General features: G+C 36.7%; 1 protein-coding gene across 13 annotated transcripts in view; it reads left to right on the top strand.

Annotated features, from left to right (window-relative positions):
* FHIT (fragile histidine triad diadenosine triphosphatase) overlaps positions 1-15,657 on the top strand; it is a 1,508,523-nt gene that overhangs the window by 303,448 nt on the left and 1,189,418 nt on the right. For 5 of the 13 annotated variants that reach the window (XM_079114465.1, XM_079114467.1, XM_079114464.1 and 2 more), the window contains one exon: positions 971-1,044. The exons of 5 other annotated variants lie outside the window; for them this stretch is intronic. Coding sequence is in view for 1 of the 8 variants with exons in the window: in XM_079114454.1 (XP_078970580.1) it covers positions 971-1,087 (117 nt within the window). In the remaining 7 variants the exon portion in view is untranslated. Of the gene's footprint in view, positions 1-970; positions 1,088-15,657 lie in introns of all 13 variants that reach the window. 3 more of the 13 variants (XM_079114466.1, XM_079114454.1, XM_079114460.1) reach the window with 1 other exon arrangement.

Here is a 15,657-nt window from a genome sequence, read left to right as displayed (position 1 = left end):
TTCCTCTGAAAGTGATTTTTCAGTTGCAGCTCATTTCTTAAATCACTACATTTGACACTCGATTCTACAGGAACTGATTGTCTTATTGTGGATTGCCTTTTCATTTAAAATTTTAGTTATTAAAAAATTTTTTAGCTATTGCATTACTAATTAGTTCATCCACCAGAGGGGGCATGTGGACAGAGAGAGGTGGTTGGAATCAATTCAATTTCTTTCTGCTACTCTTCGTTACTTGTCTTTCCCAAGTAGCTGAGATGGACTTAAGCAATCCATTCACCTACTCTCCTTTGAGTCTCCCTGTTCCATGGCAGTAGCCACAGACCAGAAGAGTTAACTAGCACAGACCAGAAGAGTTAACCAGTATTGAAGGTAGAGCATCCAGAATCCATTTTGGTTTTCATGTTGATTCAAGTTCCACTGGGGGAAACTGAAGAGGAAAGCAAGAGTAGCCTTCATTCAATCCTGGCTTAAGTACTAGAAACCATGGAATTCATTACAGTGGAAACATAAATCTGTATCCTGGACCCAAAGTGGATTCCAAGGCTAGATATCTGGTAGACTGTGTCTCATTAGTGTTGTAGACCTCTGTAGGCTCTTCAGTTCCTAAGCCTTCTACTTAACTTTTGCAAACCCCTGGAATTTAGAACCAGGGTTAATATAGAAGACCCCTTTAGGGATGTGGAGGCTAGGATGGACACTCAGCACCTGATCCAAGTAAGGACATCCAAAATAAGGATTCTGCCTCAAGGATAAAGAGAAATTGAACTTTATCTCCTAAAGATTGACTCTAAACAGTTATAGTGCTGTGCTGATTAGCCCCATAGATCCTGTTTCTTAAATATATATTTATGGTATATTAAACCAGGGACTCTGTCCCCTATCTAGGCTAGAGAGTATTTTGATTACAATAAAATGAAAATTGGAGGCACTGAGAGAAACTAAATCACTGTTTCTTTATTCCTAATCAAAGGCAGTGTCAAGCAATATCCAGATAATACCTGCACTGTGCTTGTCCCCTGCCTGAAGTTGGGATTCTTCAATTGGGTGAGTATTCCTGGGCTCCTGACTACCATTGATCATTTGTTTGGTAAGTGCAGGTGGACAGCACTGCTTGTATTTTGCATCCAAGTTTTCGAACGCATGACCACAAGACCATTCTGGATGTCTCTGCGTGTGGTTGGGTTTGTATGGAGGAGCAGACTCTGACCACATTATTTTATTACCTTGTTAAGTCAGAAATTATAGGCATGCAGTTTGTAGCCAGTTAGAATGCTTTTTCCTCATTTTGGATATCAACGAACAACTTTCTTTATATTCTTTTGTACACAAAATGCAAGAAATATGATTTCTGAACAATAAAATCTTCTAATAGGGAATTTTTAGAAGTTACATTTTTTCTTCTTTTGTTACAGATAGAATGTCCATCTTCGGAGAAAGGGACATAGGTCTCAAAACAATAGGTGATAGTCAAAGTCTATTGATACCAGATGCTTCTACAAGAAGGAATAATTCTTACTTGGTGATGGTATTTCAGGCTTTGAAGGGTTTTTATTTTTTCAAGTGTCTTCCATAACAATATAGTACAGAATTTGGCCTGGGAGGAGGGTGAAATAAATTAATATGAATTTTTTGAAAACTGTTCATTGAAAATGTAGATGCTATTGAGTGTGTCTTTTGTCATCTTTCTGCTACAGTCCAAGAAATTTATCTAGACCCACACCTGCTCTTCTTTCACCTTTTACTCTTCTTATCTTTCAGTATGGTAACAACTATCCACATGTAACCATTTACATTTAAATTAATGAAAAATTAAATAAAGCAAAAGGTTTAGTTCTGCTGACATACTGCACTCATGTTAGAGGCTCAGTAGGGGATATTGGGATATTGGGTCTCTTAACTGGAGAACATAGATTACATTTCCATGATAACAAGTTCTTTTGGATAGCACTACTTGATCGTCTCTTTCTCCTTTTTCTTTCTCTCTCTCTGTCTCTGTTTCTTTCTTTCTTTCTTTCTTTCTTTCTTTCTCTCTCTCTCTCTCTCTCTCTCTCTGTCTCTCTCTCTTTCTTTCTTTCTTTCTTTCTTTCTTTCTTTCTTTCTTTCTTTCTTTCTTTCTTTCTTTCTTTCTTTCTTTCTTTCTTTCTTTCTTTCTTTCTTTCTTTCTTTCTATGGTGCTGTACATCAAACCAAGGGCTCAGTGTAATGCTAGACAAGTGTTCTACCACTGAGCCACATCCCCAACCCTTGCTTGATATTCTTGGCTACACATAGTAGGGAGACTTCCTGGTAACTCTGTCATGCAAAGGCTATTTTTCCTCAGTGTCTAGTGGGTTTGGTAATCTCTTTCATCCTAATTGTCACTTCTAAGTACCTTTTTATCCATAGAAACACTTTTAAAGGACATGCCATCAAGCTATGATATGGCCTACTCCTCTGTTTTCTTTGAAAGTTTTGCCTCCTATCTCACAGACTTTACATTCATCACTATTCTGCATCATTTTTGTTAAAAAATCATCATACAAAAGAGCCATAACTGGCCTCTCAGTTCCTTGAATTTCTCCCCTGCAAACTTTTGCCTTGTGTTAATACCTCAAGGCAGTAGGGAGTATTTACAAATGTTAGAAATGCTGCTAGCATTTAGAGAACAGAAGCCAAAGATATTCAGTGTCATTCTGTATGTGAGACTATAATGCACAATGAAGAATTATTTCACCCCTAAATGCCAATAGTGATCTTTCAAGAAACACTGTTTTGACCATCAGAATATTTTTGAAAGCTCCGCTCTCTCTGATCACTACCTCCTGACTTTCCAGGGATGCTACCTCACATGATGTTAGTATCTCTACTCCAACTGGAGTTCTGTGATCCTTTGGGGTTTCATATGCTATTCCTCAGCTCCCTCATGCCCACTTTCCTCCTCACCCATTGCAGAGGCTATGATTCATCTCTCTACCACGTGTATATTCAAATCTTGCTCATATTTGTTAACCTCATCTAGAAAAACTCTGACTCTCTCTTGGCTCTCTGCCTACTTTGGGCTTGAATGTGATTGGATGGAGAAAAATACAAAAGTCTGCTGACTGCCTTACTTTAAGTTTATGTTCACAGTATCAGATGGATACACAGCTCTATGTGGCAGTCCTACATGTTTACTAATAGTTCCGCTCTCTGAATCAACTGTTGTAAACCTTCTCTTTTACCTTAACCCTCCATCCTCTACCCCCAGTTCTCTCACTTTGCTGATTCCGTCTCAGTCAGAGGAAACTACATCTACTCCTCTAGTAAATTGACAAGCCTGTCTGAATTGGTACCCATCATTCCTATCTCCCTTTCTAGTACTTGCACAAACTGTATAAAGCCCTAGAGTATTTTCCCATCATTCTCAGGGGTAAATCCAGTCTCTTTGCCATGTCCTCAAGGCCCTTCAGGATTTGGCATTTTTTATCCCCCTCATTGCATACCACATACCATTCTCTCCCTATGGTCTATTTACATTGCTTCCTTCCCTCCTTACTCCCTTCCTCCTTCTTTCCCTTCCATTTTTTTCTTTCAGTTTTCTGAAGAGCTCTGTATCTTTTTTTTTTTTTTATTGGTGCCTTAAAATTGTACATAATAGTAGAATTTGTTTTTACATATGCATACATGCACATGATACAACAATATACTTTGGTCAATGTTGTTCCCCAGTATTTTCCCCTTCCCTTCCCTTATCCCTCTCCCTGGTTCGTTTCTTCTACTATACTGGTTTGCCTTTGATTTCCATGAGATATTTCACTATCTTTCTTTTCCTTTTTTTTCTATCTAGCTTCCACAAATGAAAGAACACATGATTCTTTACTGAGTTTGATTTATTTAGCTTAATATAATGTTCTCAGTTTCATCCATTTTCCTGCAAGTGACATAATTTCGTTCTTCTTCATGACTGAATAAAGCTCCAGTGTACATATTACAATATTCCATAATTTGGCTATTGTGAGTTGTGCTTTGTGCTGCTATAAACATGGACATGCATGTATCACTATATGATGCTGTCTTTAATTCTTTTATGATAGACAATGAGGAGTGGTATAACTGGGTCATATGGTGGTTCTATTCCTAATCTTTTGAGGAACTTCCATACTGATTTCCATAGTGGTTGTGCTAATTTACAATCCCACCAACATGCACTGCTCTTTTGCTCTTCAGATGTGTCAAACTCATTCCTACCTCAGCATCTTTGTATTTGCCATTACTTCTGCCAGTCATTCTTCCCCACTACATGTGTCTTTGCCTTCTGTTATACTCAGGTTTCTACTGAAATGTCATTTCCCGAGAGACTCTGTCTTTCCTTCCTTGACCACCAAAGTGGTCCTCTTCCCTTTCATGCTCTTTCTCCTTGCTCTGCTTTGTTTATCTTCATAGGACAGGACTTGCATCATATTATAGATTGATGTTAATCTGATTATTATCCCAGTATAACTTCCACAAGGGTAGGAGTTTTGCCTTGGTTGTTTATTTCTTTATCCTCAGTTTCTCGAACAGTGTTTCACATTTAATATTTATTGGTTAAATATGTAACACATTTTTGATAAAATAATAATAGAATAATAGATTATACTAACTACTGTGGCAAAGGTTTTTCAATTTAGTGTGCCTCTCCTGATGACATCAATTCTTTCACCACTTTTCTTCATTTGAAAGAGTGGGAAATATTCCTTAGTACAGTATTCTGTAATATTATTTGGCTTTCATTTGATGTAAACACATCGTTTACATACTAATTCTGCCTTTGTTCTTTTCTCATTAGCCCATAACGATTAAAATAGACCATTACTCTGCCACACTATGAGTTTTTATGATGTCATATCAAAGTCTTCATTAATTAAATAACTTAATAAATTAAAGCTGTATTCCATGACGATCTTCAATTGCAAATTATCTCCACCAAAGAACTCAATAGCAGACATGGGACAATTTTAGCATTAGGACATGCCAACCTAATAGCCAGATGTGCTTGCTGACATATTGAAAGTTAAAAGCTGTCACTTTATGAGATTGTTTGGTGCCAGTGACACTGAGAACAGAGCAGGGTTGATGGGAAAAAAAAGATAAACTTAGGCACTGCTATGGGAAAGCAAACCTCAATTATCAGGTTGTCATTTAGATACTTTGGAACATTAATTGGAATTAAACAACAAAAATTACAGAACCCCCAGTACTGTAAAAATGTGCATAGTGGGAAATTTATAGATTCATAAATGCATGTATTAAAAATGAAGGAAGATTTGTTCTTAGTGAGTTAAGCATTGAACCAAAAAGGTATGAATAGAATAACTAAGTAAATCCAAATACAGTTGAGGAAAGGAATATTATGAAATATTACAAAATCAAATGAAAGAGAATGCAAAAGAATCATGGAGAAGATCAACCAAGCAAAAGGTGATTCTTCAAAAGACTCGCAAAAGCATGTTAATATTTGGCAAACTTGATAAACTTTGGAGGTGAGGGGGAAGGAAAGGGAGGAAAGAGAAAGGACACAAATAGAAAAGAAAAGGGGCACCTAAATATAGATCTACTAGAGAATAAAAGTTCAAAAGAATACACTAGGAATAACTTCTTTATGACAATACTCATGAAAACATACCTTCTAAAAAATTACACATATTCTGAGCTTTTGTCATGACTAGAGATTTAAAAATATGCTGACTAGGTGAAATCTAGCTTTCTAGAATGGAAATTCATTCATTCACTCAATAAATATTTATTGTTACCTGCTGTGTACTGGGTATTGTACTGGTGCTAACAGATTTTCATGAATGAGATAGACCTTAAACAAATCATTACAAAAATAGGCATTTACAATTGTGTAAAAATAAACTATTACAAGTGACATATAGGTAAAACGATAGTGTTTAATAGGGAAGCTAACATGAATAGGGCAAAGGACAGATTAGCAAAGGTTACTTAAAGAAATGACATTTAGGTTGTGATCTAAATGTGTAGGCATTATCTTGGTGAGGACATGATACAGGGTCCACAGATAGACAAAAGGAATACTATATGTGAAAGCAGTGTGATATGAAGGACCAATAGATGATCACAGGTGGAAAGGTGGAAATGTGTGCTATACAGCTTCAGTGACTGCAGTGAAATATGGCAAGGGTTTCTACAAGCCAAATACATTAAATTAAATTCACATGTCTCTGTGAAGTGCAAATATTTTCCCCTTGGTAATAGCTTCATATAAATGCCTAAGAACATAATCTGTAGAGAAAGCATAAAAACATGGATGAGAAGAAAAAAACTGACTTCATTCAGAATAGCAATTACACTGATCATGCTGTTGCATACTGTAATCCCAGCCATTCAGGAGGCTGAGACAGGAGGATCCCAAGTTCAAGGCCAGTCTGGGAAACTTAGTGAGACCCTGTCTTGAAATAAAAATAAAAAAGAGCTCAGGATATAGCTCTGTGGTAAAACTCCCCCGAATTACATCACCAGTATTGCAATTTTTAAAAAAGGGGAAAGGAAAGAAACAAAGGAAGGAAGGGAAGAAAGAAGGAAGGAAGGTAGATTGGAAGGAAGGAAGAAAGAAAAGGGATAGGTTCTAGAGAAGGAAGAGCTGAAGAAACCTCTGCATCCATCCCATGGTGATGAGTCCCTTCCTGAAAGAAAGTAGACAGGCAACCACAATCATGAGTTTGTTAATTTCTTTTCTTTTTTTTTTTTAATATATTTTTTAGTCATCAATGGCTTTTATTTTGTTTGTTTATCTACCTATTTTTTTTTTTTTTTATTTATACGTGGTGCTGAGGATTGAAACCAGGGTGTCACACATGCCAGGCAAGTGCTCTACCACTGAGCCACCACCCCATCCCAAGTTTGCTAATTTCTTTAAGTATTGGTCTTATCTGGAATGGAGCCTCAATTATGATATATTGGGCAGAAAATACAGAAGAAAAACTTAGAGATGGCATTCTGAAGGGCACAGTGGTTGGACAATACTACTCAAAGTGTGGTCCACAGATCAGCCCAGGAAGTAGGAGGTGCAAAAACTGGGAGTAGGGATTTAAGGAATGCAGTGTTGAACATAGTAACTACTAGCTATGTGTGGCTATTGTATAGTTGAAATGTGGCCAATCTGAATAGACATGCTGCAAGTTAAACTACTTGCAGGATTTCAGTGACTTAGTACAAAATAAAAAATAAAATAAGATTATTAAATACCTTAATATTTGTATATTAATGACATGTTAAAATGATAAGATTGTGGATATATTAGGTTAGATGAAGTATTATAAAATTAGCTCTTGTTTCTGTTTATATTTTAATAAAGTTACTAGAAAGTTTAAAATTATACATATGGTCCTCATTATATTTTTTATTGCTCAGTGCTGGTTTAGAGATTTTTATAGCAGTTTGGCATTGCCACAACATTTAGGTACATTTTTTTATTATATTTTACAAGTGACTCATTAGCCACAATGTGTTGAAAATGGAAAATACAGTCAACTAATTTTACATCATAGATAGTTTGTGAAACAGTGCCTTAAATCATTCATAAGCTCTGGAGCATTTTAACCACTGTACTTCCTATAGGAAAATATACACATTTTCCATTTCTCAGAGCTCTGTGAAATATTCTAAGTAACTATTAAATTGATTTGGCCATCACTCTATGAAAAAGGTGTTTGATGAAGATGTTGTATAACCACCAAATTAGGCTTGTATTTGTTTTTAGCTTTGTAACTTGCATACTGGAGTAGGAAAGAATATCATAAAAAATCTAAGGTATTTAGCACATTTAAAAAAAATCTAGTTGAAGAACCAAGTTTGATATAAACTTGTGGTTATTTTGAGAATTAAAAAACATGGAGCAGGGAAACTCATATCTCATACTTGAGATATGAGTTACATTGCATCATTGATAATATATTTAAGTAATTATCTTCCTTAGGTTTTGGTCCATGAATTTGACTTATTTTTCTTCAGAATGGGCTAGTTAACATTGGACTTAGTGTTTGGCACACGTGAGCTTGTGATTTACAGAGCAATTTTTCTCATCAAAACCTGGGCAGAACCATTTATTTTAAAACCAATATTTATTTTACAATGGGAAGATGGAGCAGATTAAAGGAGCATAAAACCATGATAAATCACCCAATCTTTATCCCTAGAAAATCTTTTAAATGGCTCTCAAAGTAATGGTGGTAAAACCATCTCATAGAGTTTGTGTTTGGGTGGTTTTCTAGCATATATTATAGTCATGTAGATTAAAATCTAATTAATGAGGAATTTATAATAATTCAAACATGGTCTGTATGATTCTTTTTCAATAAAAGTACAATATGTTATTTCCTTAGCCAAATTTCTGAATTGTACTTATGAGTAAAGAGGGAATCTAGTCTGATATTCTTAGCTATTTTGAATCAAAGACATAAGATATGAAATCTTTCAGTCTTTTTATTTAATAATCAATTTTTGCATTAAATGATTAAGAAATCATATTTATGTTTATTATAGGTTATTATGCGATATTGCTGAATAAAGGAATTTTTATGATCTATTTATTTTTTTGATCTCATTTATATTTTAGCTTATAATAATTTTTGTAGTTACAGTGAAGCTACATTTCTCTAATAGTATTCTTTAATACTATTCTTCAATAGTGAAGTTATATCACATAGAACCTTGAACCAATTAAAAACACTAAAGGGGAAAAACTATGTTAAATAAAAGAGGTCTGCTTAAAGTCCTTGTGAATTTTACACAATGAGAAGTCTGTATACTATTGCAGTCCCTTTCAGTTACTTTCAGACTCTAGACCAAGATTTGGTAAACTTTCTGAAAAGGGCCAGAAAATAAGAATTGTAGGCTTTTGATTGTGTAGGCACAGTACTCAACTTTTCCTGTTGTTGGGTGAAAGTAACCTTAGACAACATATGGATGAATGGGTGTATATATCCCCTTCGACCTAACAGTTCTAGATTCAGGTGAATTCCTTAAGGAAGTAATTAGAGGTTTTGGCAGAGTTATATGCAAGAATGTCTGTCATGATATTACTTAATGACAAGTAAGGCTATTTATGATCCCTTGATAAATGAAAGAAAATCACCAAGCACTTTAAGTGTGATCCTACTTTAACATACTGTGTATATGTATATCAAGTCAATTCATGCGGAACTACTGTTAAGCAATCTATTTGTTTACCAAATGGAAATTTGTATGGTCCTCCTAAGATGGATACACAGAAAAAAACTGAAAGATTATTCACCCATTATTTTCTGGGTAGTGAGATAGAAAAATTTTAATTCTACTGTTTCATTGTTCATTTGTTACAATGAGCATATTTTAATTTGCAATGAGAAAAATGATGCAGGTGTTATAGAACAAAAGAAACACTTTGTTACATCCAAATTGTGGTTAATCAATGATAGAAGTTCGGAAGGAGTGCTCATGTAGTTCTTTTTGGAGGAGACAGGGCCTCCTATGAGGAACTTGGAGCTTTATTGTTCTCTTGGCAGGGCCATTCCTATTATGGCAATGGATGCAGGGAGCTGCAGCCAATACACATTGCGTCTTCTCTCCCATCGGTGACTCCATCTCTCTTGGTGCCATTTAACATTCAATTCATCAAATGAACTCCTCTCATTCAGATTCATTGCAAATTGCTGCCTGATTAGGATTTGGCTTTGCATGGAGGACATCTACAGGAAGGGAATGAACATACTGGTCATTGTGACATGTGTGCAACAATTATATAGCAAATTATAGACTGCTACTTTGATGTTCTGATCTTATATGTTGGTCTTGTAAGCTTGCTTAATGAAGTCCAACTCCTGAGAAATGAAGTACATACTATGTGCTGAAAACACCAAAGCCAATGGGACTGTGTTAATTGGTTTTTCATTGCTATGACTCAAATGCCTGACAAGAACAAGTTAGAGGAGTAAAATTTTATTTTGGACCTATAGTTTCAGAAGTTCAGTGTGTGGTTGTGTGACTCCATTGCTCTGGGCAAAGCAGAACATCATGGCAGAAGGGTTTAGCAGAGGAACTGCTCAACTCATAACAGCCAGGAAGCAGAAAGAACAAGAGACACAGGAACAAAATATAAACCACAAAATCCATGCCCAGTGACCTATTTCCTCCATCCATGCCCCACCTACCTACAATTACCATCTAGTTAGTTCATTCAAGTTATTAATTCATCAAATGAATTAAGTTACTGATAAGTCACAACTAACAATCTAATCATTTCACCTCTCAGGAACTGCCTGTAGGGATTCCAACCCTGCTATGCTCTTCCTGGTCTTCCAGGCCTTCCCGGCCTACACTGAAATTTGGTGGAAGCCTCAGTGACCCCTTAACTCCGGAATTCTGAATTCCTGCGAACCAGTACCATTTAGACGACACCAAAATTTACCACTAGCTCAAGCAGTAGCAGAGTCCCCTTGGACTGTGGATGCATTAGGCTGAGTGCCTGGGTGGTTGAGCATGGTGAACTGAATCTGGGGGAAATGATTTCCTAGGCACCCCTGTGTGAGCCCTGTGCCTCCATGCTCTTTTCTCAAAGGAGTTTTCTTTTACACTCTTGAGCCTGCTATGGATATCTACTTGCTGTTTTTCTGAGATGCCCTCAAGACATCTTTCCTATTGTCTCTGGGCAAAGTATTTAGCTTCTTTTCAGTGATGATAATCTCTTTAGCAACCACAGCTTTCTTGACCTCAGTTTTACATGTGCTTTTCTGGCCAAACTGCAAGTTTTAACATTTGTTCTTCTCTATTAATTCTCTCCTAATTATCATGGTAAACCTGGCCAAAAGTTTCTAGCCATATCCATGCCACTGCCTGAATACTATGGTTCTTTACAATTTCCTCTGCCAGATTAAATAGTCCATCACTTTTAAATTTAGCTTCATGTAAAGTCTCAGAACATAGGCAAAATATAGTCAAGTTCTTCACCAAAACGTAACACAATGGCCTCTTGTCCAGTTCCCACAAATCCTCTCTGAAACCTTATGTGCACAGTCTGTATCTTCTGCATTCCTCCTGGCATTTTGGTCTTCTAAGGTCCCACTACAAGTGCCCATTAAGCTCTGCTTAAAACATTCTAACATTCCTTTAGCCAGCATTTCCAAATTTTCCCAAAAATCTTCCCACAAACTAGTTCCAAAGGCTTCTGAACACTGTGATCAGATTAGTCACAGCAACAACCCCATTTCTTGGTACCAGTTTCTGTGTTAGTCAACTTTTTGTTTCTGTGTTAGTCAACTTTTTGTTTCTGTGATCAAAATTCCTGACAGGAACAACTTACAAGGAAAAAAGTTTATTTGGGGCTCATAGTTTCAGAGCTTTAGTCCATAGTTGGCTCATTATACTGCTTCAGGCCCAATGTGAGGTGAAACATCATGGTAGAAGGCATGGCAGAAGGAAAATTGCTCACCTTATGGTGACAGGAAGCAGAGGGAGTAAGCAAGGCACCAGGGACAAAATATTAACCCCAAAGACATGCCTCCTAGACTGTATCCTCTAGCCATGTCCCACCTGCCTACAGTTATCACCAGTTGGTTCATTCTAATTATGAAACCATAAAATGCATTAAAACACTAATTCTGTTAAAGCTCTCATATTCTAATCATTTCATCTCTGAAAACATTACTGAGTCAACACAGGAGTGTTGGGGGGGGGGGGTCCCTCATATTCAAACTGTAACAGGGGCCAAAACTTGATGAAGAAATTGTGTAAAGTATCAGTGACCTTCAGTTGGGCCTCTGGGGAGTGAGCCTGATGCCCTTTTTCAGATAGCATTTTACATTTCTTTCCAAGAGGAAGATTGAGTCTCTTCCTGTTTGAAACTTTGCCCCTTTCCAACTTCAGAGTTCTGCCTTTTTTTGAGATTTCTCCCTTCAGCCCTTGCTTGTTCTATTTTTCTCATTGCCTCTTGTCACCAGGCAGAAACACAGTCGGGAGAGACACAAGGGACCTTTTTTGCTTCTGGTATTTAAGTTTCTCCTGGAGTTTTCATTGGATGACATTGATTTCTAGTGCAAAGGGTGCTGTGCTTTGGAGCAGACCTGTGGAGAAAGTCAGTCCCTCAGGCATGCTGTGATATTGGAATCCCCTCATCCCAGCGACAGGGGTTGGCATTTGTGTGAGATTGTGGGATGTGCCCCTAATGCTGGCTGCTGCTCCATTGTCAGTCAGTGTGAAAAACAGCAGACCACTCCATCACCTGAGAGAGGCAGACATTTTGTCAGCTCACCTGTTTTGCTCCTCAGTGTCTGAAACAGCATTTCACTATGTTTTGATACAAATGTTCAAACTACACATTAGGGATAATTTCTACTTTATTTGGAGCACAAGTCAGAATGAGTGTATCTCTATTAAAGAAAATAAAGAGCCCTCTGTGTCTGACACTACTTTGTTAAAAAGGAAACATTTTCTCAGTAGGCAAACGTTATTGGTTAAATACAGCCACAAACCAAAGATCACTCCCACCAAAAACTCCTATGTAATTTCCTGTTTTCATGGATTAACACAAGACTGTGGAATTTGTTTCCCATAAAACATTTGCACATTTCCCCTTTTCAGTAGGTGAGAGAAAAATTTACAACACATTTCTTTGTTACTTTGGGGGATGGTTGTGGATGAGAGTTCTTCATATTTAAAGAAATCGCCAATGTAATCGGTACAACTACTTATAGAATTTGAGTTTCGGCATCTTGAGGAAGCTTTAGGTCTAAAGATTGAAAATACTTCAGTGTTGATTACATCACTTTGCTTAGCAATGCAGTTAAGTTATTTTAAAAAGTCAATGGAATACATTTTGTTCTCATCAATGTAGTGTATCATGAACCATAAAGTTTGTGGAATGATGTTAAAAGAAATAGCATTTCATTTTTTCTGTGTATTGAGACAAAATGAAAATTGCCCTCTTTCCCTTGGAGTTCATGCTATGAAAGTTTGTATATTTTATGTTGAATGTTTAGGTGTTCATGTGAGGGGAGCACAGTTCATAAACTTGAATGCTACCAAGAAGACAGTTAATTTTAGAAAATTGTTGTTCAGCGAACAACCTAGCCTAGAACAAAGTGATTCATTTTCTCTATAGGCAATAATATATGTTATAAAAATTAGGAGATAGTCACACAGAAAAGTGAAAATGAATGTAGATCAATAATTTAATTTAGCTCTGACCTGACTAAGTTTTATGGCATGGTTCATAATTTTCCAATGAATAGACCCCTTACCATTTTACATGTAGTGTCTCAGTTTCATATTGATTTGCCTTAATGTAGGAATAGCAGCCTTCTAATCTTTAGCAAAACCACATTGTGCCTGTGTATGTTAAACAAAATATGGCAGCCTGTATATGTCATTTATTCTGTTTTCAGAACTACTTTTTCTTTAGCTAATAATTTTAAAAATAAGGAGAGAAATGGGTAGTACATGAATGATGACTTGGAGGGAAAGTTTATGGAGTTCTCTTTTAGTTAATAGACTCTTGGTCTTTCTGCATTACTTAATTGCTTATTAAAAGTGGAACCCTTGATGTACTATGTACAGTGTGTATTTATTCAGTGGAAAATTATTAATTTTTAATAGAACTAAGTGACTTCTTGGACAAGGGACCCTGACTATTAATCAGGAGGCAAGTGATTGACTGACTTTCATGTTCATTAATTATTCAAGAAAGTTCAATTATAAGGCCCACAAGAGCAGAAGTTTTTTTTTTTTTATAAGTGAGCCTATGCACTTTAAGTACCACATTCATTTACTCGTTTAACCAGTATTTAATACATTTTGTGTGCCATGCACTGATGATTCAGTGATGTGTGGGACCATCTGCCTCTGTCCTCATGAAACTTACAGAACAGTGAGTAAAATAGATATCAGAATGTGAAGAGAAGATAGGATATTTCTGAGAAGTTTAGGAGACTCACTTATGCTTGACTCTTGTATAGATACAGAAACCGATTCTTTGCACAGATTTCCTGATTCTCCTGGAAATTCTATCTAGTCAATTTTAACTACAAACCAAGAAAATATTTTGTTTAGAGTGTGGAGTCAGTTTCTCAAAGTAAGAGGAGACTTGAGAAGTTACCAGGGGATGTACCCTTGGTTCCCTGTCTCAGCTAGGCCATATTCAATGCCTAGAGGAAAGCATGCTCATGTGGGGGATCATTTCTGGACTGTGTGGGTTGCTTGAAACTTCTTCCAAACAATAAACTGTAAATTATTCCCCTGGTTTTTCTCTTTATTGATTCCAATCCTGTGTCTTAAGTAAAATCATAATATCTCATTCATCTATTATTTTGAGTACTTACAACAGTTTTCCACTTATTCATGTGATTTTTAAAAATTATACTGTATTATTCCTGTTAGACCATACCCTGGTAAACTTGTGCTCATTGTTAATTCTCTAGCATTATCATAGTACAAGGAAACAAATGAATGAATGAACAATTTGACTTGTTTCTAAAGGCTTTAGGGAAAAATACATGATTAAAATCTTACATGTTAGTTTATTAACTATTTGACAACAACTGTCATGGTTCTTTCCCTGCTCCAATTTTTTTTTTCATATCCAGTTAAGATACTTATTTCTTTTAAGTCTTTTCATTTGACCTGGTGACCAGCCCTTCATCAGGGCCAGCCCCTTTCTAGTGCCTTTCACTTTCATATGCAGCATGTAAAATGCCGGTCTCACTAGGAGGTTTTGGAAGAGCTTAGCAGAAAATGTGAAAATGGTCCTGTTCTTTATCTAGAAGAATGAGAAAGGGTTCTCCATGTAAGTGGGACTGCAAGTGGGACTTTCAGAGGTGCACTTAGGATAAAAGTGTTAGCAAAATGCACACCTATGCCTTTCTACTAAGCATCCATACGCCCTCATTTGGCAACTTCCCCTTTGGGGATTTTTTTTTTAACTGCCCACCCCATGAACTTGACTTTCTTCCACTTTAACCACCTCCTTAGTGTTATAATTTTGTAATGAGGTGTCATTCAGATGTGCTTGGGTTATTGCAGGAAATGGAATGATCAGATTGTGATAGCTGTAACCTAATCAGTGTGTTAATCCATTTGATGAATTAAGAACTTGAATGGACTAACTGGGTGATAACTATAGGCAGGTGGGGTGTGACTAGAGGGAGTAGGACACTGGGGGTGTGCTTTTGGGATTTATAGTATATCCCTGGTGCTCCTTTCTCTCTCTTTCTGTCTTTGCTTTCTGCCGCCATGAGTCAGCAGCTTTCCTCCTCCTGGCCTTCCATCATGATGTTCCACCTCACCTCAGGTTCAGAGTGATAGAGTCAACTGACCATGGACTGAATCTCCAAAACCATGAGCTCAAAATAAACTTTGTCTCCTCTGAGTTGTTCTTGTTAGGTGTTTTGGTCACAGTGATGGAGACCTAACTAATGCATTCAGTATTGCCTCACAGCTCAAGGCAGAGTAGCTAGCACCTTGGAGCTTGCATTAGGGAGTTAGGTTAAGTCTACCCACATGTTACATGTCAGTAGAAAAGGGAGACTTCTTCTTTAAGATCTGGCATTGTATTCTTTAAAATACAGAAAATTATACCCACTGTATAAAATACTTAGGAAAACTAGCAGATAGACTGTACGTGAAGTGCTTAACACCTAATACCCTGTAGTCATTATCCTTGCCTTCCCT

Source organism: Sciurus vulgaris (assembly GCF_902686455.1).
Source record: "Sciurus vulgaris genome assembly, chromosome: 16".
Classification (NCBI taxonomy): domain Eukaryota; kingdom Metazoa; phylum Chordata; class Mammalia; order Rodentia; family Sciuridae; genus Sciurus; species Sciurus vulgaris.
Note: the sequence above shows the minus strand (reverse complement) of the source record. Positions and strands in the feature narration are given on the sequence as shown.